A 26,324-nucleotide genomic window follows, 5' to 3' on the forward strand; every position below is an offset into this window, starting at 1 on the left:
GTTGGAGAATGGTCCACGATCTCAGAGCCGTAAATGCTGCAGTAAACCAAAGAGCACCGTGTGTCCCAGACCCACACACTTTGATGAATGAGATCAAGCCCGGACAAATTTTTTTTACCGTGATTGACCTTAGCAATGCATTTTTCTCAATACCTTTACACCTTACAGCAAGGAACTGGTTTGGATTCACCTTCGAGGGGAAAAAATACACGTACACGAGACTCCCTCAAGGATATGCTGAAAGCCCAACAATCTTCTCCCAAGAACTATCCAATTGCCTCAGTACCCTTGAACTTAAAGAAACGTCACAACTATTGATTTATGTGGACGACATCCTGCTAGCAAGTCCAACGAAAGAAGAAAACCAAGAAGAAGCCACAAAACTGTGTCAACATTTGGCCAAAACGGGCAACAAAGCTTCATTGAACAAACTGCAATGGGCGCAGGAAGAAGTGGTGTTTTTGGGCCACCTGGTGACAGGACAAGGAAGGAGACTAACTGCTGACCGGAAATCAGCTATCCTGAACGCGCCAAGACCAACTACAAAAAGACAAATGATGGCATTCTTAGGATTAGCCAATTACTGCAGGCTATGGATCCAAGATTATGCTGAAACAACGCAACCTCTACTGGACTTAATCTATACTGAAGATTTACCACTTTCAGCTACATTGACGTGGTCCGCAGCAGCTGAAGGAAGTTTCACCAAAATAAAAGAGCTCATTGCATCATCGGAAGTGATTGGATACCCCAACTATATGAAACCCTTTACCCAAACGGTGGACTGCAAAAACGGATTCATGACGTCTGTCCTGCTGCAGCAACATGGGACATACTTGAAACCAGTAGCGTTCTACTCCAAGAAGTTGGACCCAGTAGCACAAGCTCTTCCCCATTGTGTACAATCAGTTTGTGCAGCAGCAATGGCTGTCCAATCGTCGGCCGAAGTGGTGTTATTCCATCCTTTAACACTACTAGTCAGCCACTCAGTGGACATTCTACTTACTCAGACCAAGATGTCCTTTTTGTCACCAGCCAGACATCTGTCATTAACTGCAGTCTTATTATCTCAACCCCACCTGACCATAAAAAGATGCAACGCATTAAATCCAGCAACTATGTTACCAACAGAAGGTGATGGGGAACCACACAGCTGTAAGGAGAAGACAGAAGAAATTTGTAAACCAAGACCGGACCTACAAGACACACCACTGAACGAAGGAGGCGTGGTGTTTGTGGACGGGTCGGCAAGCAAAAACATGACAGGATCAAACATGACTGGTTATGCTGTAGTAACACAAGAGGAAACCCTCAAGGCAGGAAAATTACCGAGTAATTTCTCCGCCCAAGCAGCTGAAATTGTCGCCCTAACAGAAGCGTGCAAGCTATTCAAAGGAAAACCAGTTACGATTTACACAGACAGCCAGTACGCCTTCTCAACCATTCACACTTTCGCCGCCCAATGGGAAAGAAGAGGAATGAAGACGTCAACTGGGAAAACAGTACAACACGCCAAATTATTGAAAGAACTCTTGACAGCCATTATGCTGCCCTCCAAAGTTGCAATCTGCAAATGCAAAGCACACACATATAAAGAAGACTCAATTTCCAAAGGAAACGCTAAAGCGGATAAAGCAGCTAAAGAAGCAGCACAGCAAATTTCAGCAACATTCACCACTGAAGAACAGAAAGAACCAGAAACTATTCCGCGACAAGTATTGATCGACATGCAAAACATTGCACCAGAGAAAGAAAAACAACAATGGACAGCTCAAGACATTGTCAAAACAGAAGATGGACTCTATCACAAAGATGACAAACCTGTCATCCCCCGAAATCTTTTTCAAATCATAGCTAAATTGAGTCATGGGAAGTCCCATGTCTCAACAGGGGGGATGATATCCATAACACAGCAGACATTTACAATACCACTAGGACTACAAACCTATTTTAAAACTTTTTGTAGGTCATGTCTAGTGTGCAGTAAACATAATGTTCAAGGGAACATAAGACCAAAAAGGGGAAAATGCCCGGCTGGGACTTACCCATTTGAAGTTGTACATATGGATTTCATAGAATTGTCTAGGAGTGGCCCTTATAAATACTGTCTTGTGTTGGTTGACTCACTGACCAAATGGGTGGAGGTTGTGCCGACAGGGCATCCTAACGCACTAACAGTTGCTAAAGCTATTTGCAAACACATAATTCCAGATCATGGCATCCCTAGGGTGCTATGGAGTGACAACGGCAGCCATTTTGTGAATGAAGTAGTTAATAAAATGGCCGCACACTTAGGCATTACACTAAAACATCACTGTGCATATCATCCACAGAGTGCAGGTTTAGTTGAAAGGACAAACGCCACAGTGAAATTAAGGTTGAAAAAGACAATGGAAGAAACAGGAAAACCGTGGCCAGAATGTTTATCTTTAGTTAAGACATACATGAGAATCACACCATCCAACACTGGTATTACGCCATTTGAAGCAGTACATGGCAGACCATTCATACTCCCATTATGGGAAAGCCAACCTTGGTCAGACACTGAAAAAACGGCAGACCCATTGACGGAATGGCTTTGCAAGCTGTTCAAAGAGAAAAATGTGTGTAGAACAAATGATCTGCCCTCTATTCCTTTATCTCCCTTGCAGGAGTCGGTGGCCCCCGGTGACCTGGTGCTGGTGAAGGTGGTGAAGCGCAAGACTTGGTCAAGCCCACGCTGGGAAGGCCCCTTCACAGTCCTGCTTACCACGCCCACGGCTCTGAAAATCGCTGAGAGAGACACGTGGATCCACCAGAGTCACTGCAAAAAGGTCATCGAACTCAAGTAATGGCGACCATTGCCTTACTCATCCTGCTGGGGGAACTACTGATTGGATCAACCGGAACCAGCATCCAAAGCCAAATTTGGGGCGACGATCAACAGCGTGAGAAGTGCCCCACAACAATCAGCGACGCCAAGGACATCCAGCCCTATACTTATTGTCTGCCATTCAAGGCGACCAAGGCCAAAATAATAATCCCTTTAGCTGGACTGATCACTTATTGCTATCGATGTCTGAACATAAAAGGACGAAACTCCATTCAGGTGAAAATGGGACAAGACTATCGCTGGAATGAATGGTATGCAGGAGCCCCCCCAGCAAGGGAACCAGCCTCAGGAAGCCCCTACGAAGAAGCATGGTCCTCAGTGTTCCTACACACCCAATATCCGTTACATAAGTCACACCCCAAATGGGCCATAACCAAAAAAGCCGCGGCCTACCAATCCATGTTCCCCAAGATGGTGAAGAACAGCACTCACTTGGTCATAGATGTCCAACCTACCTCCCCAGGGTGTACTTATTTTTTCCTTTGCCCAGAAAGACAAGGCCCTGACCCCGCTTTTAAAGTCCAAGTTTGCATACTGTCGCCCAAAACGAAACCTCAAGTAGTGGGCGGCAACCCATTCCTACCACCAGTGGAGAGACTAATCGAACCTCAAATCGAAGAATTTGCAAGGGACAATGATGATGTTCTCGAATATTCATGGACTGACCACAGCCACGGAGAAGACATTCCACACCCACTTGCCGCTAATACTTGGTGGCGTTATGCTAACATGACAGCTAGACGACAAAACGCGTCGGGTTGCTATGTTTGTTCAATCCTCCCCCATGCAGTGAGTCAACCACACCTATATGCCACACCACTTACATATATAGACGCTTTGGGAACGATTAATGAAACCTTAAATTTACCAACCCAAGGTAGAAAACATGATGAATTGTCAGGTTTGAAATATACAGGATTATTAGGAGTTAGGGTAACATTAGAAAATGACCATTTAGGACAATGCCATTCAGTCGAGACCAATACATCTTGTTTTCCTCTATGTGTAAACCTTACTGGCATTAATTTTTACCCATCAGTTGACCTTACACATTGTAATGAAATTATAGACATCCCAGCCCCAGAGGATGTAAAAACTTTGGATGGGATCTGGTGGCTATGCGGATGGAAAGCATACATCAAACTTCCTAGAAACACCTCCACCATTTGCACACCAGTCACAGTCTCAGACCACACGTACATTATAACCACGCAACCAGCCACAGACGTGAATGTTAGAAGCCTCAGAACAAAAAGATTCGTGACTTTCCAGCCTCATGATCCAGTATGGGGAAGTAATGTCCCCTGGGAACATAGGTACTGGACAACTGGGGATCATATAGTACATTCTTTGTTTCCGTCCATTGGTGTCTCTAAAGTCGCCCTTAGAGTAGAAACTATTGACTATAGATTCCAAGAATTTGTGAACGCATCCATTGACATTAATGACGCACAAAACAGAGAAATTTCTGCCTTAAGAATGATGGCTTTACAAACTAGAATGGCTGTAGATTTAGCCCTTGCACCGCAAGGTGGTGTATGTGCTTTAATTGGAGAACATTGCTGCACATACATTCCAAATGAAAATGAAACGATTATAGATGCTATGGCCACTATGAAGAATTTGAGAGACACAATGGCCCGAGACGAAATTACCGCACCCGGATGGTTGGACTGGTTGTTTTCCGGCAACTGGACGCAGGTCTTATTAAAAATCCTGCTGCCATTTGTCGGGACAATTGTGATTTTCATTTTATTATGTGTAGTCTGTTCATGCTGCATTATTCCTATGACAAAGAGGATGGTTAATCGCATGTTTGTTGCCCAAATGTACCATTACAACCTCATTGATGTTGAGAATGGCAAATTCGAACTGGACAATGACGAACTCGAACTGGACACTGAAACCTGAATAACACATGGACCCCTTTTGCCCCTCCCCAAACATGTGCACACATACACCACACACGAAGATCCGGGAGTTAGGGACGGCTGTCCGCTCCTACAACGAGGCAAGAGCCTCCACCAAGTCACCCCAGGGACAAGCTCTGCGTGGAGACAGTTTTGTTATTTTTCACTAGGCACATTGAAATGTTTTTTATATATATTTGTCTTATTCCCTGATGGTCATCAAATGAATCTCGTTCCACGCCGGAAGGGAGGAGGGGAATTTTGTCCCTATTGAGGGTTTTCGCCTCTCCATAGATGACCACACTGTTGTATGATTTCATTATGATGATTTTTCTTAAAGCCGCAAGGTCGTGATTTATCTGATGTTTAGAAATCCACAACAGGGGGGAAATGTGAGATGAGATGAAGACCACAATAACTTTATGTAACCTTATGTAATCATTTTGTGTATTTCTAATCATATTTTTATATATTTGTATTATTTGTATCAATGATAATTACACACACGCACATACACAGCCACTCACATTATTGCTTCAGCACACACGAGCACACACGAGCACCACTGGCACACCCACACGCTTGTATAAGTTTCACTTTCCATAAGTTTCGTTTTCCTAAAGTTTCGTTTTCCTGAGTTGTGAATAAAAGACTGGGCGGATGGTCGGAGAAGGGAGAGAGAGTGCGGGAGATTGAACTGGCAAGACGTCTACTTCACCCCTCGCTTCTCTTCCCATCCGCGGATGAAAAGAAACAAAACTTTCCTTGGTTTTTCCTCTGGTTCTCTGTATTTAATTCAGTCTAAGAAGGCTTCAGGACTTTTTAAACCTGACACCTGCTCTAATATGAATAGTCATGGAAGGCTCAAACAATAATCTATGTTTCTAGAAAGAGTGATGGCGCCTTCCCAGTTAGGGTGAAGGCCGTCCATCCTCAGCAGGTCGGGTCGGCCCTAGAAAGAAGGCCAGTTATCTATAAACTGCAGTCCCTGCTCACTACAAAAACTAGCCAGCCACTTATTTAGCGAGAATAATCTACTAAACCTCTCATCATTGCCTCTCGCAGGCAAGGGGCCAGAGACAATTACTCGATGCCGACTCATCTTTCTGGCGAGATGACAAGTCCTTGCTATGTTTTTCTTTGTGATCTCTGATTGCTTCATCCTAGTGTCATTGGAGCCAACGTGTATCACTATATCTGAATAGCTAGCGTTGTTTGCACTGCGCTGGTGTATAGGTGTCTTGCGCGCTAGCTCCATAAGATTAGCTTCTATGTCGGGTGCTCTGGCCCCAGGAATACACATTACTGTGGCTGGATTTTCAAGCTTAATGTTGCGGGCAATGGAGTCACCTATCACTAAGGTGCGGGAGCCATGAGACCGAGGTGGAATGGAACTGCTATGTGTCTTAACAGGCTCACCGCGATTAGCAAGCCGTTTACGGCCAATGCTAACCAGACTAGCAGGTTGGCTACAACCCGTGCTAACAGTCGTGTGAGCCACATTTCCGCTTATCACATTATTCTGTTCTAGCTGGCGGACACGTCCCTCTATCAGGGAGAGTCTTTCCATGAGAATGGTGCAAGTGTTGCATGTGGTGGTGCACGAAACCATAGTTGCGTTTACTCACCCGGTTGTATGAAAGCGGAGGAACAGATGTCGCGCCGAAAGTGATGTCACGGGGAGTCAAGTTTAAAAGGGCACACAGGAACACACAGTGGAGAAAATCTTTTTTCCTGCTCAGTTTGTGGCAAAAGCTTCTCTTTTAAGTCAAATGTAACAAGCCACACAAGACCACACATGGAGAAAAACCTTTTTCCTGCTCAGTTTGTGGCAGAAGCTTCTTTGATAAGTCAACTTTAACAAGCCACACAAGAATACACAGTGGAGAAAAACCTTTTTCTTGCTCAGTTTGTGGCAAAAGCTTCTCTGATAAGTCAAGTTTAACAAAACACACAACACATAGTGGAGAAAAACCTTTTCCTGCTTGGTTTGTTGTGAAAGCTTTTCTATAAAGGCAAGTTTAACAAGCCACACAAGAAAGCACACTGGAGAAAAACCTTTTTCCTGCTCAGTTTGTGGCAGATACTTCTCTAGAAAGTCATATTTACAAATGCACACAGGAATACACAGTGGAGGGAAGCCTTTTTCCTGCTTGGTTTGTGGAAAATGCTTCTCTCGAAAGTCACATTTAACAGCGCACACAAGAACACACAGTGGAGAGAAGCCATTCAGTTGCAGCGTTTGTGCTCAAGAATTCTCCACTAAGCAGAGTGCTGAGAGACACGATTGTGCTGGTGAGAATTGCAGCAATCCTTGACAAAAAAAACTGAAGGAACTGACTCTTTGTGGTAAGATGTAAATGTGATTTTGGATGAAATATGATGTATTGAATTTTGCAAAGCTCTTTTATTGACACTAAGCCAATGTGATCATTGCCAGAAGAACCATTGGGTCTGAGTGATGATGATTTTTTTTGTGTGTGTTTACATCAAACATGTAAAATAAATTAATTGCCTTTGCCTGGAACAACATTTGTGAACATTATTCTTTTCCATTGTGTTTTTGATTGTACCTAATGGAAAAGGTGTGAGAAGAAACGGTGCTTATGAAATCGGTGCCTTCCACAATCATCAATAAAATCACTTGTTCCACTTGCTCAACTGGCCTTTTTCCTGAGCCTTTGTGTTTAGTAGAGTCATTTAAAAGTCTAATATAGAAAACAGTGTCAGTGTGAAAAGGTTGGTTTCTGATTGCCAAACTTACATTTATGAATAAAAAAGTTATTATTAGCAAATAAATTATGAAAAAAGCATCTACAGCACCACACTTCTTAAAGAAACAGAAAACAACATTTTCCCACTTTAAAGAAAAGTTTTTATCAAGAAATAAACTGACAAATTTATTGAAGTCCTTCCAAAATGTCCTTGAATATGAGCCGATCCAAAACAGGTGTTGAACTGTCTTAGCGTGGGTTCCACAAAAAGAGCAACTCTTCCGGTTTCTCTCTCTTCGGTACAAAACACAGTTTTACGCTTACAATGCAAACTGTGCCACAATTGTTAACCAATCAGGAGTCGGACGCGAGGGCTGATTCTGATTGGCTGTTTACTGGCAAATCGCATTTTATAACAGTATGACGTCCGGGTAGACTCAAAAACACATGCCGTGTCCAAATTAACAGTCCGCGACCTCAGAAGGCCAGTTTGCAGGCTGGGTCCTCTGAAGCCTAACAAGGCTTCTCCTCATGTAGCCTGAATGGATCGCATAACTCGTGGTGAATTTGGACAGGCTCAATAGCTACAAATTAATAGGCTCCGTCCTTCGATGTCCAATATGGCGACCAGAATACGTCACTTCCGGTGCGACGAGACTGCTTACGCAGGTGTCCAAATTCACGCAGCCTCCGAGAACTAGCCTTCAAATCTGGCCTTGTTTCCATGGAGTTTCCATGGCGACGGACCCTGAGGGAAGGCTACTAAAATGTAACCTTCGCAGCCTTAAATGCCTCGCTCTTCTTATGCCGTTCTACACTCTTCTTCGACAAAAAAAACCAAACGAAGCTACGTACGTGTTCCACCTCATCTGAGTGCACTTTCAGATATAAGTATAAGTTATTTGTATGTAATATTAAAACATCAATCATCAGAAATATTGGGCAGCAATGGTTGGATATTTAGCTCCAGATTAAGATCAGTTTATTAGTTATCGGCCAAATATAACTAAGGTCGTTCTAGTAACTCTTGTATAGAAGGTACGGCTGAAACATTTGAATTGTCGTACTTCTGCATGCATGCAAAATAGCATTATTTTATTTTATCTTTCTCTTTAGGGAGCAAGGAGATGACCGCGCGGCTGATCAAGCTCCAGGGGGAATCGTATATACGACAGCCTCTTTACGGGAGGCCAAGTTCTACGCAGCCAGTGCATGGTGTAAAAAAAATAATATCACAGGAAAAACATTTAACGGGTTATTGTCTTGTCTATTTCCATCCATTTACTCAAGATGCGCTAATTCAATGGTTCCTAATCTTTCTTGGGTTGTGTACCCTCGGGTACCCCCCTGACTCTTATGTGTTGATTATTCACTAAATGTATGTAACAGAACTGTTCATTAATTATTATTTTCTCTACCTTAACGTGATTTGTTAGGAATTGGATATGAAATAGCATATTAGAATATTTAAGTCACATATATTTCAATAGTAGGGAGCAAAACAAAGAAATAAAACTGCCTTTGTTGAATCGAACTCATGAAATAAGACTCTACAAACTGGGTTTAGAAATGCGGAGACAAGAATTGGAGAGACAGAGGTTGGCAGAGGAGAGAAGAGCAACTGAGAGGAGGGAGACGAAGGTTTTTCAGTTTAATGGAAAAAATTATTGATCAAAATAAAAATCAATGCTTGGTGTTCCCAAGACTAGAATTTATATAACATTCACTTAAAAGTAAACAAAAACCGGGGTACTTTCAAAACAGATGAACTAGTTTGTATCGCTCAACAATTTATTTCACGTGTTTACATGCATTTGTCCCAGTCACAGCTTTAGATCAGCTTCTTCAAACAAAAGTGAAAAAGCCCAGGTTTGTAAAAGACCAAAACTTTTACAATAATATGAAGATGCCACCATGTGTCTGTTTTGCTTGCAAACTGTTGGGAACAAACAAAATGGATAAATTAAGTACATCATAACTCACAGGAAATTCACAGAAATAACTATTCACAGTAAATAAATAAAAAACATTCCCCAGTTCATAACAGTTGCAGGATAAACCTGAGTGTGCCTGTGCTATTTTTTAATTCTCGCCTGAGCAGGGACTCATTTGGAGCATGGATGGAACCTTTCTTCCAGGACCCATGACATGGATGGGGCACAATGAGGAGTCCTGATCTTCCTCTCCTGACTCGAAGTGGGGTATCACACCGGTTGCAGTGTCCACTACATCATCCATTACGTGGGGGTTTGCAGGGGTGGCTGGGGCAATTGATGGCTGCCTTGTCACGACAAAAGATGGGATAGATTTATTAACCATTTATTAAATTGTATATGAATCTATTTTTCCATCTACTGATATTTTGCCATGTTTGTGCGCCTTGGAATGATGAATGTTGAATCGCCGGGCCCACACACCCTGCACCGGCCGCTTGTAAGGAGTGATGATGGGGAGTGGTCGTTGGAGGCACGGGTACCCTCCATCTGCCAAGATGAAGTGGACTGGAGTCGTGGACTGATCTAGGCCAACCAATGTAGATGTCCAGAAAGCGACTCTGATGGTCACATACAGCTTGCATAATTATGCTGCTGAAAAGCTCGCGGTTCTTATAAGTCATGACCATCAAGGTCACTTGGAGGCTTGATTCGGACATGACAGCCATCTAAGTTGTCGGGGGCTTTTGCCCCTGGTAGGGTCATCCATGGCAAACAGGTCCTCGGTGAGGGTCCAGACAAAGCACGGCTCACCAAACCCACTGCCCGGCCGAGCCCCGGCCTGGCACCCATGGGGCTCGGCCGGGCACAGCCCGAAAAGGCGATGTGGGTCCCCCTTCCCATGGGCTCATCACTTGTGGGAGGGGTCAAAGGGGTGGGGTGCAATGTGAGTCGGGTGGCGGCAAGAGGCAGGGACCTTGGCGCTCTGATCTGGAATGTCACCTCTCTGGCGGGGAAGGAGCCTGAGCTGGTGTGCGAGGAAGAGAAATTCCGATTAGATATAGTTGGGCTCACCTCCACACACAGCTTAGGCTCTGGTACCAGTCCTCTTGATAGGGGTTGGACACTCTTCCACTCTGGAGTTGCCCAAGGTGAGAGACGCCGAGCAGGTGTGGGCATACTTATTGCCCCCCGGCTTGGCGCCTGTACACTGGGGTTCACCCCGGTGGATGAGAGGGTAGCCTCCCTCCGCCTCAAGGTGGCGGGACAGGTGCTGACTGTTTGCGCTTGGGCACCAAACAGCAGTTCAGAGTACCCACCCTTTTTGGAGTCTTTGGAGGGTGTGCTGGAGAGCGTTCCCCCTGGAGACTCCCTCGTTCTGCTGGGGGACTTCAATGCTCACGTGGGTAATGACAGTGAGACCTGGAAGGGCGTGATTGGGAGGAATGGCCCCCCCCAATCTGAACGCGAGCGGTGTTCTGTTACTAGACTTCTGTGCTCGTCATGGATTGTCGATAACGAACACCATGTTCAAACATAAGGGTGTTCATATGTGCACTTGGCACCAGGACACCCTAGGCCGCAGTTCGATGATCGACTTTGTAGTCGTGTCAACGGATTTGCGGCCGCATGTTTTGGACACTCGGGTGAAGAGAGGGGCGGAGCTGTCAACTGATCACCACCTGGTGGTGAGTTGGCTCCGATGGTGAGGGAAGACCCGGCAGACCCAAATGTATTGTGAGGGTCCGCTGGGAACGCTTGGCAGAATCCCCTGTCAGAAAGAGTTTCAACTCCCACCTCCGGCAGAACTTTGCCCACATACCGGGGGAGGCGGGGGACATTGAGTCTGAGTGGACCATGTTTCGTGCCTCCATTGTTGAGGCAGCCGATTGAAGCTGTGGACGTAAGGTGGTCAGTGCCTGTCGTGGCGGCAACCCCCGAACTCGCTGGTGGACACCGGCGGTAAGGGATGCTGTCAGGCTGAAGAAAGAGTCCTATCGGGCCTTTCTGGCCTGTGGGACTGCGGAGGCAGCTGACAGGTACCGACTGGCCAAGCGGAATACGGCTTCGGTGGTTGCCGAAGCAAAAACTCTGGCGTGGGAGGAGTTCGGTGAGGACATGGAAAACGACTTCCAGACGGCTTCGAAGAAATTCTGGTCCACCATCCGTTGTCTCAGGAGAGGGAAGCAGTGCACCATCAACACTATTTATAGTGGAGATGGGGTGCTGCTGACCTCGACTCGGGACGTTGTGAGTCGGTGGGGAGAATAGTTCGAAGAACTCCTCAACTCTACCGACACGCCTTCCTTTGAGGAAGCAGAGCCTGAAGACGCTGTGGTGGACTCACCTATCTCGGGGGCTGAAGTAACTGAGGTGGTTAACAAGCTCCACGGTGGCAAGGTCCCGGGGGTGGATGAGATCCGCCCGGAGGTCCTTAGGGCTCTGGATGTTGTGGGGCTGTCATGGTTGACATGCCTCTACAACATTGTGTGGACATCGGGGACACTGACTCTGGATTGACAGACCGGGGTGGTGGTCCCCCTTTTGAAGAAGGGGGACCGCAGGGTGTGTTCCAATTATAGAGGAATCACACTCCTCAGCCTCCCTGGTAAGGTCTACTCAGGGGTACTGGAGAGGAGGGTCCGTCGGGAGGTTGAATCTCAGATCCAAGAGGAGCAGTGCGGTTTTCGTCCTGGCCGTGAAACAGTGGACCAGCTCTACACTCTCTACGGGGTCCTTGAGGGTTCATGGGAGTTTGCCCAACCAGTCTACATGTGTTTCGTGGACTTGGAGAAGGCATTCAACTGTGTCCCACGGGGAGTTCTGTGGAGCGTGCTTCGGGAGTACGGGGTACCGAGCCCCTTGATACGGGCAGTTGGGTCCCTGTACCACCGATGTCAAAGTTTGGTCCGCATTGCCGGCAGTAAGTCGGATTTGTTTCGATGAGGGGATCCGGTTTGGTGAACTCAGTATTTCATCTCTGCTTTTTGCAGATGATGTGGTACTGTTGGCTTCGTCAAGCAGTGATCGCCAACTCTCATTGGAGCCGTTCGCAGCTGAGTGTGAAGCGGTTGGGATGAAGATCAGCGCCTCCAAATCTGAGACCATGGTTCTCAGTCGGAAAAGGGTGGAATGCCCTCCCCAGGTTGGGGAGGAGATCCTGCCCCAAGTGGAGGACTTTAAGTATCTTGGGGTCTTGTTTACGAGTGAGGGGAGGATGGAGCGAGAGATCGACAGGCGGATGGGTGCAGCCTCCGCTGTGATGCGGACGCTGTATCGGTCTGTCATGGTGAAGAGGGAGCTGAGCCAAAAGGCGAAGCTCTTGATTTACCGGTCGATCTTCGTTCCTACCCTCACCTATGGTCACGAGCTGTGGGTCGCGACCGAAAGAACAAGATCTCGGATACAAGCGGCCGGAATGAGTTTCCTCCGCAGGGTGTCTGGGCTCTACCTTAGAGATAGGGTGAGAAGCTCGGCCATCCGGGAGGGTCTCAGTGTCGAGCCGCTCCCACTCCACGTAGAGAGGAGCCAGATGAGGTGGCTCGGGCATCTGTTTAGGATGCCTCCTGGATGCCTCCCTGGTGAGGTGTTCCGGGCATGTCCCACCGGCAGGAGGCCCAGAGGACGACCCAGGACACGCTGGAGAGACTACGTCTCCCGGCTGGCCTGGGAGCGCCTGGGCATCCCTCCGGCAGAGCTGGAAGATGTGGCTGGGGAGCGGGAAGTCTGGGCTTCCCTGCTGCACCGCAACCCGACCCGGATAAGCGGCGGATAATGGATGGATGGATGGATAATGAGGGCAACTTGAGCAAGTGGAACAAGTGATTTTATTGATGATTGTGGAAGGCACCGATTTCATAAGCACAGTTTCTTCTCACACCTTTTCCATTTACTACGATTAAAAAGACAACTGAAAAGCATAATGTTAAAAAATGTTGTTCTAGGCCAGGGGTCTCAAACTAAATTTACCTGGGGGCCACTAGAGGCAGACTCTGGGTGAGGCTGGGCCGCATCAGGTTTTCCGCAAGAAAAAAATAAAAAATATCTAATCTTCTCAAATGTCTTTATTTTTATTTTTTAACACAAAATAAGATTTAAAAATAAATAAGGAATTAATAAGAAAATAAATAAGGAATTAATAAGAAAATTAATCAGTAATCAATAATAATAATAATAATAATGAGTCAAATGTCTGTATTAACAGTTCTTTAATAATATAATAATAATAATAATATTCCCTTTATTAGTCCCACAATGGGGAAATTCGAGATTCGAACCCAGGCCTCCTGGGGAGTCTGGGTCCTGAACGCGGCGCCTTAGATCACTCGGCCATCCTGGCAGCCCAATCTTCTTCTGAACATGAATTTTTAATTATTTCGTGGCGAGACAGAGGGGGAGGGTGGGAGGAGGAGATGAGGATTAGCTGGGAGGTAAGGATTAATTATGAAATACAACACAATTTCAAGGCTTTTGGCGGAAAGCGGGGAACAAAGGACCCTTTTGGGGGAAAGCGGGAAACATCGGACTTATATTTAGAAAAAGGGTCCTATATTCCCCGGTCCCATACAAAGCGGGGAACATAGATACGCTCCCCATGAAGGCCATGGTGTTTCTATGGTAAGGACCGGGATGGCGAGCGCAAAAAGGCGACTGCTTACGGACCGTTGTTGTCATTTATTTTGACTACTTTTACAGAGAGAGATAACAATAACTACAACCTATTTCATAATAACAGATAACAGATAACTGCCCCTGGGACTCTCTGACACTAAACTGGTCGGGACCAAGTTTCATGAATGAAACCGAGTCTGTCTCCGCCAGCTTTCACTGGCACAGACGAGAAATCATTTCCTTATTCAATCAAACAGCCGGCCAATTTTGCCGTAGTTCCGTCGTCTTGAATAAAAATTATTATATTATATTATTAATATAATATTGTTCATCACTTTTCACTACTATTACGAACATGGCATATCCTTTTGATGAGGATCCCATTGATGAAAGTGCAGCATTAACCCACAGAGAATTAACTACGTCGCGAGCGGATCATGAGACCCCGCATAGATGTCTAATCATATCCTGACAACTATCTGTTTGAGTGATACAGTTTCACTTCATAGTCCATTTCTAAATCCATAACCTGCTATAATCCGTCCGCACATCTTCAACATCACCAGTCACAGTCTCATCCCAGCACACGAATGAACTCGCTGCTGTAACTCTCTGCTTACGTCAAGCCCGGCCGATGTCCCACCCTCGAGAGCCATATACTCCACCGTGATTGGTAGGTTCGTTCAGCTCCGCACAAAACACTGTAACGTGCCAGTCATATCAAATTCGCGGGCCGCACGAACATTAAACTTTCATAATAAGGCGGGGGCCGCAAACTATTATCCCGCGGGCCGCAAGTGGCCCGCGAGATTGAGACCCCTGTTCTAGGCAAAGGTAATTAATTTCATTGATAATGTTTGATATGAAAACAAAAAAAACTAATTATCACTCAGACACGTTGGTTCTTCTGGCGCTGATCACATTGGCTTAGTGTCAATAAAAGAGCTTTGCAAAATTAAATTTATAATATTTTATTCAAAATCACATTTACATCTTACCACAAAGAGTCAGTTCCTTCAGTTTTTTTGTTGTCTTTTTTTAAGCTTCAAGGATCGCTGCAATTCTCACCAGCACAATTGTGTCTCTCAGCACCCTTTTTAGAAAATAATTTTTTATCACAAACGCTGCAACTGAATGGCTTGTCTCCAGTGTGTGTTGTTGTGTGGCTCGTTAAATGCGAAACTCTTTCCACAAACTGAGCAGGAAAAGGGTTTTTTGTAGCGTGTATTCTTGTGTGTTCTGTTAATCGTGACTTTTGAGAGAAACTTTTCCTCCAAATTGAGCAGAAAAAAGGGTTTTCTCCGCTGTGTGTTCTTGCGTGCCTTGTTAAATGAGAATTTTGGGAGAAGCTTTTACCACAAACTGAGCACGAAAAGGGTTTTTCACCACTGTGTGTTCTTGTGTGGCTTGTTATATGCGACTTACGATAGAAACGCTTTCCACAAACTGAGCAGGAAAAGGGTTTTTCTGCAGAGTGTATTCTTGTATGTTCTGTTAATCGTGACTTTTGAGAGAAACTTTTCCTACAAACTGAGCAGAAAAAAGGTTTTTCTCCACTGTGTGTTCTTATGTGGCTCGTTAAATGCGACTTACGAAATAAACTCTTTCCACAAACTGAGCAGGAAAAGGTTTTTTTTGCAGCGTGTATTCTTGTGTGTTCTGTTAATCGTGACTTTTGAGAGAAACTTTTCCTCCAAACTGAGCAGAAAAACGGGTTTTCTCCACTGTGTGTTCTTGCGTGCCTTGTTAAATGAGAATTTTGGGAGAAGCTTTTACCACAAACAGAGCACGAAAAGGGTTTTTCTCCAGTGTGCGTTCTTGTGTGTTTTGTTAACGTTGCATTTTGAGAGAAGCTTCTGCCGCAAACTGAGCAGGAAAAGGGTTTTTCACCAGTGTGTGTTCTTGTGTGGCTTGTCAAATGCGACTTACGAGAGAAACTCTTTCCACAAACTGAGCAGAAAAAAGGTTTTTCTCCACTGTGTGTTCTTGTGTGCGGTTTTAAAGACAACTTTGAAGTTAATGAGTCAGTGTGACATGCCCTTTCACCCTCGGCTTGCCCATCATCATCATCATCATCATCGTCATGAGCGTCCGATAATGTGTCCTCATTATGTGCTTGTGATGGCCCCCAGTGGTCTTCATCACCTTCTGTTGTCACATGATGACTTGAACTGCTGCTTGGAGGCTCCGCCCCTCTGTTGTCCTCACCATCACCCATGTTTTCATCTTCAGTCTTTATAGGGACAACATTCACTGGTGACTTGTTGATCTCCTCCTCCTCCTCCTCCTTTTTGATGTGAGTCAAGTCTGGCTCCTCTTTCACAGAACGGAGATCGTTTTCACTGACGTCTGAAGGACACAAAGACAAACACACATTTTGTTTGGTCAAGTCAAAGCTCATGCGGCGACTTTGTCTTATATTGTTTCTACCGTGCTACCTTGACTTGTGCCTACCGCATACGGAGCAATGCGTGCGACCCCAACTTGGACCGGACCATGGAGGCATTTCACAAAATTACGTCCGACGATGTAAACCTCCCTTTCCTAGCAGCACAGCTGTGATAAACGAACATTTAAAAAGGAACCACTTGGCGGCTGATGCCCGATTTCATTCCTGACATGGTCACAGACGTTTCTGGAAGCGAGCTGAAGTTAGCACACACAGGCTATTGTGTGCGTCTGATGGAACACCTGTTGTGGGACCCTAACTTATTAATGGGGGCCACTGGGGGCCATCGCAACATAATGTCATTGATAGAATAGAAATCCTTCAAGTGAAATGTGTTTACAAGTATTTCTTTTTGCATAGAGATAGTTTCATCGTGGGTATCGTATTTTCACGACCATAAGGTACACTTCAAAGTCTTAAATCTTCCCCAAAACAAACGAGACGCCTTGTAATGTGACACGCCAATTATATGGACTGAGCAACTCTCTCGACCATGGGCTTTTTCCTCTTGAGATATTTCAGAGGGCATTTTAGCACACACTGCTGGCCAAAGTCTGAGACATCTATGCTTCAAATTGACTGTGACATAAACATTATGTGAATACGTTCTTTGGCTGATGGTGCAGGAGAAAGCGGGACAAAAGGGCAGCTGTACACGATGTTGTAGTCTGTCTTATCATTCATGTTATTGCAAGCAAGATACATCACAGGTTTAGACAACAGACTGCAAAAAAATAAATGAAAACACACTGCCCAAAGCACACGACTCACATTTCTCTAACCAGCCATCTGATTGGCTGAGGCTCCCGGAATGCATCAGTACTGTTTTCGTGTTGTTTTTATTTCTTATGAGGATATGAATGGCATGAGAGAAGCAGGTTTTGTGATAATTTTATTTCTTTGTTTCATTGTTTGCTTGTAAGCTGTTCAGAGATATTTTTGGTTTTGATTTGAAACCATGACTCTATGGTGTGGTGACCAGTGAAATCCCTCCCCTGACAATCTCAACAAATCCGCACTTGATCTCTGTGCTTCTATTTGTTAGAGGAGACGAATGAAAGATCGCGTCGTTTTTTAAAGTAGCGCTGAATGGATCCCCTGCTTGAAAACGGCAGTCTGTTCGGCACGAAAGCGGAAGAACAGGACACACCCCGCTGTGATATGATTGGCTGCTGGCCGTGTGGGGCACTGTCATCAACTCACCGACAGATGTCACCATTTGCGATGCAAATCATTGTTATCTTCTTCTAAACATCGGAAAAACTTAAGATTTAAACCGTATGCAAATGAACAAACATTTTAGTTCCCAAACATGAACTTGACAGATTAATTAAACTTAACTTTTGTTTCTGGTTTTGTTGAAACATCTGCCACCATGTTGTCGGTTGGACAGTATTCCAAATGTCATGCCATGTCATTATCCACACCGCTTTTCCTGTACTGGGTCGCGGGAGGGTGCTGGAGCTGACGTGATAAAGTGTTTCTTAATGTCAACATATTTGCACCTTTGCCTTTTTACAGGCTTTTTCGCCAGTGCGATGGTGCCTTGATTGTCCTCAAAAACAATTAGTCGCTCTTTATTTTTTGCATGAGATATTTTTTTTATCTCCCACGTGGATTGAGCTCTTAAGTAACTAAAAAAGTAAAAGAAAAAAATAATTAAGGTTCTTTAAGAATATGAATATGCAAGAAAGAAATCTCTCAGATCAACATTTCACATTGTCGTTTGTCAAATGTTGATAAATTGTATTTTTCATTCGGGATTTGTGTTGTTTTTCATTTATTTGCACGTCACTATTTAAGTATTTTTTTCTTTTACTATTCTTTACCTCTATCAGTATTTAATTCGATTTTTATGGAATTATTTAAGCTTGCTTATGTAATACTACAATATTTATTCAATTTTTTTAATACATAAAAATTATTTCAATATTTTTTAATTATTTTTATTTAAATCTTGAATATTTGTCAACATATTTGTTCATTTAAATATGTGTGCAATTATTTTATTTATTTATTGCATTAATTAATACTTAAAATTTCATTCATTATTTTTTATCTTTCAAAATTCGTTCAATATTTATTAAATGTTTCTATATTTATTATGAATTTAATCAACTCAGTATGTGGTTGTGAATTTTAAATTTAAATATGTTGCTGTTTTATTATGTAAATGTTAGAGTGTTAAAAAATATTTCAGTATTTTTTTAGGTACTTAAATATTTAATTATTCGTTTCAGTATTCATTAAATTACGGTGATTCACTTTTGCAATTCAGACGCGCAGCAACGAACTGCGTAATGCAGATCCTCTCCTCCGTGGTGACGAAAAAAAAGAAGCGGGAAGATTAACGAAAGCAGGAACGGACCGTGCAACAGCAGAGCGATAAATACACTGTGTTCAGGAGGCGCACACGATATTTGTGCCTTTCTTCATTTTTACTTTGTTTATTAATGTACATTGTTTGCATTGGCCTCAAGGACTCATTCGGCGTGTATGTATTTGTAGTTTTCACTGTCACGTGATTTCCTAACGCCATCAAAGGAAGAGAAATAAAAAAAGAAAATCTGGACATCAGTCTGAATCGTGGCCTTTTCCTGGACCGGTGTAGCTACACTCTTGACATTCCAAAATCTTTGAGAGAAACTGAGACTACTTGCATTTATCTTTCTTGTTCTATTTAAAGTTCAACTTCTAGTTCAGTTTTTCACCTTTTCAAAGCGTAATGAAGGCCAGTTAAGCAAGTGGAACAAGTGATTTTATTGATCATCGTGGAAGGCACCGATTTCATAAGCACCGTTTCTTCTCACACCTTTTCCATTAGGTATGATTAAAAAGACAACTGAAAAGCATAATCTTAACAAATGTTGATCCAGGCAAAGGCAATTAATTTTATTTATGTTTGATATAAAGCCACTGATGGTGTAGTGGTACACTTGCCCGATCTGTGTGCAGGCAGCGTGGGTTCAGTTCCCACTCAGTGACGGTGTCTATGTCTGCCCTGTGACTGGCTGGTGACCAGTTCAGGGTGTAGTGCGCCTTTCGCCCGGAGTCAGCTGAGATAGGCTCCCGCACCCTCCTGCGACCCTGTACCGGATAAGCGGTGTGGATAAAGACATGACATGTTTGATATAAAAACAAAAAAAATCATCATCACTCAGACACAATGGTTCTTCTGGCAATGATCACATTGGTTTAGTGTCAATAAAAAAGCTTTGCAAATTTCAATTTATCATATTTTATTCCAAATCACATCTTACCGCAAAGAGTCGGTTCCTTCAGTTTTTTTTTCTCCTTTTTTTAAGCTTCAGATCGAATTTTTTAGCACAAACGCTGCAACTGAATGTCTTGTCGCCACTGTGCGTTCTTGTGTGGATTCGTAAATTTGACTTTACAGAGAAAGATTTACCGCAAACCGAGCAGGAAAAAGGGTTTTCTCCAGTGTGTTTTCTTGTGTGGATTCGTAAATGTGACTTTCCAGAGAAGCTTTTACCACAAACTGAGCAAGAAAAAGGGTTTTCTCCAGTGTGTTTTCTTGTGTGGATTCGTAAATGTGACTTTCCAGAGAAGCTTTTACCACAAACTGAGCAGGAAAAAGGTTTTTCTCCAGTGTGCTTTCTTGCGTGGCTTGTCAAACTTGACATATCAGAGAACCTTTTGCCACAAACTGAGCATGAAAAAGGTTTTTCACCACAGTGTGTTTTTGTGTGAATTTGTAAATTAGACTTTCTAGAGAAGTATCTTCCACAAACCAAGCAGGAAAAAGGTTTTTCTCCACTGTGTGTTCTTGTGTGGTTTGTTAAATGCGACTTTTGAGAGAAACTCTTGCCACAAACTGAGCAAGAAAAAGGTTTTTCTCCAGTGTGTGTTCTTGTGTGCGTTTTTAAACTTGACTTTTGAGAGAAACTCTTGCCACAAACTGAGCAGGAAAATGTTTTTTCTCCACTGTGTGTTTTTTTGTGCAGTTTTAAAGACAACTTTGAAGATGAGTCAGTGTGACATGCCCTTTCACCTTTAGTTTGCTCATTGTCATCATCATCGTCATGAGCGTCTGATAATGTGTCCTCATTTTGTGCTTGTGATGGCCCCCAATGGTCTTCATCACCATCTGTTGTCACGTGATGACTTGAGCGGCTGCTTGTAGGCTCCGCCCCTCTGTTGTCCTCACTCTCATCCTTGTTTTCATCTTCAGTCTTAAAAGGGACAACGTTCACTGGTAACTTGTTGATCTCCTCCTCCTCCTCCTCCTTTTTGATGTGAGTCAAGTCTGGCTCCTCTTTCACAGAACAGAGATCATTTTGTCTGACGTCTGCAGGACACAAAAAGAAAAATTTGGTTTGATCAAGTCCAAGCTCATGCAGCGACTTTGTCTTATATTGTTTCTACCGTGCTACCTTGACTTGTGCCTGCCGCATACGGAGCAATGCGTGGACCCCAACTTGGACCGGACCATGGGGGCATTTCACAAAATTACGTCCGACGATGTAAACCTCCCTTTCCTAGCAGCACAACAAGTGATAAACGAGCATCTAAAAAGGAAGCACGTTGCGGCCGATGCCCTATTTCATTCCTGACATAGTCACAGACGTTTCTGGAAGCGAGCTGAAATTAGCACACACAGGCTATTGTGTGCGTCTGATGGAACACCTGTTGCTGGACCCTAACTTATTGATGGGGGCCATCGCAGCATAATGTCATTGATAAAATAGGAATTCTTCAAGTGAAATATGTTTACAAGTATTTCATTTTGCATTAAGAGATAGAACTAAATGTTCCGGGGCTTGTTGGTGGAAAAGGGCATTGTGACGGTCTCCCTTTTTAAGACCATAGTAAGCCAAAGATGCAGATGCATTCCTTGCAGCATGCGCTTCGTCACTGATGAGATCCGTGCAACCTTGGATGGATGCATTAAATGTATTTTAAATGTTTGGAAGAAGTGAAACTATGCACACGTGCACAAAACAGTGCAGGGCCACCTGAGATTCATTGACCGAGCCAGTACAAAGTTGATAAATAAGACCAATACGTACTTGATTTTTTTTTTTAAAAAAACGTAATCCCTTGTGTTTTATCCACTAAAATTCATCAACCGCCATTGATCTTTTTGCCGCAGTGTGCACAGTTTTTGTCAAAAACGAGACAAGCCTTCACAAATGAATCACCCAGCCAAGATTATCTTTGTCACTTGCGAGGAGCAGTCCACCAAAGAGAAAAGCTTTCCCGCTCCTTTGCGGCGTTTTATTGAAGCACAGCAAAGCAATTTGTATATGCCAACTCATAAAGAATGGAAAAACATGAACACTTTATCACACCCGTCAAGTTGGCAACTCCTGACATTCCAAAACCTTTGAGAGAAACTGAGACGATTTGCGTTTCTCTTTCTGGTTCTTTTTATGGTTCAACTTCTAGTTCAGTTTTTCACCTTTTCACACAACGTAATGAAGGCCAGTTGAGCAAGTGGAACAAGTGATTTTATTGATGATTGTGGAAGGCACCGATATCATCAGCACCGTTTCTTCTCGCACCTTTTCCATTAGGTACGATTAAAAAGACAACTGAAAAACATAATGTTAAAAAATGTTGTTCCAGGCAAAGGCAATTTTTTCTATTTACATGTTTGATGTAAACACCAAAACAAATCAGCATCACGCAGACACAATGGTTCTTCTGGCAATGATCACATTGGCTTTGTGTCAATAAAAGAGCTTTGCAAAATTCAATACATCATATTTTATTCAAAATCACATTCACATCTTACCACAAAGAGTCAGTTCCTTCAGTTTTTTGTTTTATTTTTTTTAAGCTTCAAGGATCGCTGCTTTTCTCACCAGCACAATTGTGACTCTCCGCATGCTGTTTAGTGGAGAATTTTTTAGCACAAACGCTGCAACTGAATGGCTTGTCTCCACTGTGTGTTCTTGTGTGGCTTCGTAAATTAGACTTTTGAGAGAAACTCTTGCCACAAACTGAGCAGTAAAAAGGTTTTTCACCACTGTGTGTTCTTGTGTGTTGTGTTAAATTTCCCTTTTCAGAGAATCGTTTGCCACAAACTGAGCAGGAAAAAGGTTTTTCTCCAGTGTGTGTTCTTGTGTGATCTGTTAAAATTGACTTTACATTAAAGCTTTTGCCACAAACTGAGCAGGAAAAGGGTTTTTCGCCACTGTGTGTTCTTGCGTGGATTGTTAAATCAAACTTTTGATAGAAGCTTTTGCCACAAACTGAGCAAGAAAAAGTTTTTTCTCCACTGTGCATTCTTGTGTGGATTGTTAAATCAAACTTTCGAGAGAACCTCTTGCCACAAATTGAGCAAGAAAAAGGTTTTTCTCCACTGTGCATTCTTGTGTGCCTTACTAAATGAGACTTTCGAGAGAAGCTTTTGCCACAAACCGAGCAGGAAAAAGGTTTTTCTCCAGTGTGTGTTCTTGTGTGTTCTGTTAAATGTCCCTTTTGGGAGAAGCATTTTCCACAAACTGAGCAAGAAAAAGGTTTTTCACCACTGTGTGTTTTTCTGTGCCATTTTAAAGACAGCTTTGAAGTGAATGAGTCAGTGTGACGTGCCCTTTCACCTTTGGCTTGGCCATCATCATCATCATCATCGTCATGAGCGTGTGATAATGTGTCCTCATTATGTGCTTGTGATGGTCCCCAGTGGTCTTCATCATCTTCTGTTGTCACGTGATGACTTGAGCTGCTGCTTGTAGGCTCCGCCCCTCTCTTGTCCTCACTCTCATCCTTGTTTTCATCTTCAGTCTTTATAGGGACAACGTTCACTGGTGACTTGTTGATCTCCTCCTCCTCCTCCTTTTTGATGTGAGTCAGGTCTGGCTCCTCTTTCACGGAACGGAGATCGTTTTCACTGACGTCTGTAGGACACAAAAAGACAAACACACATTTGGTTTGGTCAAGTCAAAGCTCAGGCGGCGACTTTGTCCTATTTTCTACAGTGCTACCTTGACTTGTGCCTGCTGCACACGGAGCATTGCGTGCGACCCCAACTTGGACCGGACCATGGGGGCATTTCACAAACTTACGTCCTACTATGTAAACCTCCTTTTAGCAGCTCAACAGTGATAAACGAGCATTTAAAACGGAAGCACGTTGCGGCCGATGCCCTATTTCATTCCTGACATGGTTTCTGGAAGCGAGCTGAAGTTAGCACACACAGGCTATTGTGTGCGTCTAATGGAACACCTGTTGTGGGACCCTAAAATATTGATGCAGACCACTGGGGGCCATCGCAACATAATGTCATCGATAATATAGGAATCCTTCAAGTGAAATATGTTCACAAGTATTTCATTTTGCATTAAGAGATAGAACTAAATGTTCCGGGGCTTGTTGGTGGAAAAGGGCATTGTGACGGTCTCCCTTTTTAAGCCCATAGTAAGCCAAAGATGCAGATGCATTCCTTGCAGCATGCGCTTCGTCACTGATGAGATCCGTGCCACCTTGGATGGATGCATTAAATGTATTTTAAATGTTTGGATGAAGTGAAACTATGCACACGTGCACAAAACAGTGCAGGGCCACCTGAGATTCATTGACCGAGCCAGTACAAAGTTGATGAATAAGACCAATACGTACTTGATTTTTTTTTTTTTTTAAAACGTAATCCCTTGTGTTTCATCCACTAAAATTCATCAACCGCCATTGATCTTTTTGCCGCAGTGTGCACAGTTTTTGTCAAAAACGAGACAAGCCTGCACAAATGAATCACCCAGCCAAGATTATCTTTGTCACTTGCGAGGAGCAGTCCACCAAAGAGAAAAGCTTTCCCGCTCCTTTGCGGCGTTTTATTGAAGCACAGCAAAGCAAATTGTAAATGCAAACTCATAAAGAATGGAAAAACATGAACACTTTGACTTCATCACACCCGTTCACACGCTTCCTGTTGTTCGAACGGTTTCAGCTTACAAGACATGTTTGGGTCACACTTCTGTTCAATGCGAGCTAAACGGTTTCCAGTTAAACACGGTTCGTGCATCTGTTTTTGTGGCTTCCTGCTACAGAATTGGTGATGGAAAGAACCTCTCTGACACAGCCATTTTGGTTTGAAAAAAGATTTTATTCTCGTCACATGCTGATGTAAAAAAAAGTCTCCCCAAAAAGAAAAAAGGGAAAGGTGTACCCTTTCTCCGGCCTTCCCTTCTAATGGCCACACCGGACATGAATATTGAAGGATTGTATTACGGTTGCTGGCATTATTTTAAACACTTACGGGACAGAAGGTCAATTATTTAATTTAGCAGGTTCATATTTACTGAATATGTTAAACATTGATTAAACAAAAAGCATTTATCAAATGAATGTAGAAGTACAGTGCATCGATAAGATTGACTGGGATTGTAGTCATGGTGTTTACTGATGCATTCATATGCTAAATTTATATGACTTAGTTTAAATGTAAGACCTCAAAATTGCACACATAGTATTTTCATGACCCGCACTCTCATTCCGAATAAACAGATTCAGTCTGCTCAGGTCAAACTGATGACAAACCAGATCGCACTACATGGACAAATACGACTAAACACATTCTCCACATAGGCCATAGAAGATACAAACATATCAAGTTGGGCCGGGGAGGACGTCACAGGGACGCGATCAGGAACACCAAAAACATAATTTGATCTGTGAAAACATACACCACACAATCTGTACACTGACGAGATTACAGGGGAATGTGAGCAGGAGAGACGGAGAGACTGCCTGAGAAGGTCAGCCTTGGACCTGGAACGTGGACCGGGCCGGGGGGAAGGAGAAAGGACGACCGATTCAACCTACATGACCCTTGACATAAAAAACCTCCTATAAAATGTGAGGCTGGGCTGAGATCAGCGCGACATTTTTTCGATTGTACTCGTCTGAGTACAGTTTCTCATGAGATTAAGAAAAAGCCACCCAGATATCTGTCTTTGTACTATTTCCTAAACTCCAAAAATCGAAGAAACTAAAATATTGCAACTATAATGAGCTGTTGTTGAGTCTTTATTTGACCCTATTCTTCTTGAGTACAAAAAAATAACACGCATTGGAGTAAGTTTGGCTTTCAAGATTCATTTCCTAAATGTTGCTCATTTTCTCGGTGGCTAAACTCCAACAGTGGATATAAAAATACACTACATCTGTCAGCCTAGTTTAAAAACCACAATATGTAAAATGTTAAATTAACAGTTCAAAAATTATACTGGGAAAAACATGGAGTTCACCCCCCACTATTGGTTATTCTTTGGCATTTATTGTCTGCACTGATTTTATTTGGCATAAACAAATGTTCAGCAAACTGGCAAGTAAAAGGCAATATTTAAAAATAAAATGGCAATAACCTCGAACGCATTTCCCCAAACAACTTAATGTTGCGATGCATATTTTTAACGATAGAAAGTCGTTCTTGACAAAGCAAATGAGTAAGACGTGTACAAACCTGCTTTGTGTAGCACAACAGGAGGCTGCTTGTTAACTTCGCCCAGCAGTCGAAGATGTTGCTCGTTTTCTTCTTTTATCCCACAAAGTTCCTCTTTGTACTTGGGTGTCGTTCTTTCACACATTTTCAAACGCCAATCTCAACAAATCCGCACTTGATCTCTGCTTGGCGATGAGTCATGTGCCTCTTTTCGTTAGCGGCTAGCTAGCTAACAAGCTAAGCTAACTACGCCGAAAAGCATCAACGCGCGAAAATGACATTATCGGGACACAAAGACTTAATGAATTATGTCGACGTCCTTTATAGTAGCACTGGACATCCTGTGAAAAAATTACAGTGAGTTCTACACTAAAGCAGAAAAATTTAGCGGTGGTTGTTTTTATTTCGGTGTGGACGGGTCGGTGGATGTC

The 26,324-nt window shown here is 43.4% G+C and overlaps 1 protein-coding gene across 1 annotated transcript; it reads right to left on the minus strand.

Annotated features, from left to right (window-relative positions):
* Positions 1 to 3,643: 3,643 nt before the first annotated feature.
* LOC148342303 (uncharacterized) lies at positions 3,644 to 26,324 on the minus strand. The gene is made up of 4 exons (XM_088288128.1): positions 25,915 to 26,324; positions 23,057 to 23,353; positions 19,886 to 20,799; positions 3,644 to 3,676 (listed from the first exon to the last, which is right to left on the minus strand). Exons 1-4 carry the CDS (start codon positions 26,036 to 26,038, stop codon positions 3,644 to 3,646), a joined length of 1,368 nt encoding a protein of 455 aa, XP_088144254.1. The 5' UTR covers positions 26,039 to 26,324.

This window comes from Idiotropiscis lumnitzeri, chromosome 2 (assembly GCF_059441095.1).
Source record: "Idiotropiscis lumnitzeri isolate Australia: NSW breed Sydney's pygmy pipehorse chromosome 2, RoL_Ilum_1.0, whole genome shotgun sequence".
Classification (NCBI taxonomy): domain Eukaryota; kingdom Metazoa; phylum Chordata; class Actinopteri; order Syngnathiformes; family Syngnathidae; genus Idiotropiscis; species Idiotropiscis lumnitzeri.

Bases quoted from the DNA above. Each gene is read 5' to 3' on its own strand.
- LOC148342303 (XM_088288128.1), bottom strand. From the start codon at position 26,038: ATGTGTGAAAGAACGACACCCAAGTACAAAGAGGAACTTTGTGGGATA. The intron at 20,800-23,056 runs GTGAAAGGGCAC...TGTGTCCTGCAG, and splicing joins TGATGATGGCCAAGCCAAAG to ACGTCAGACAAAATGATCTC. The intron at 3,677-19,885 runs GTAAAGTCAAAT...TGTGGCATATAG, and splicing joins TTTGCGGTAAATCTTTCTCT to GTGTGGTTGACTCACTGCAT.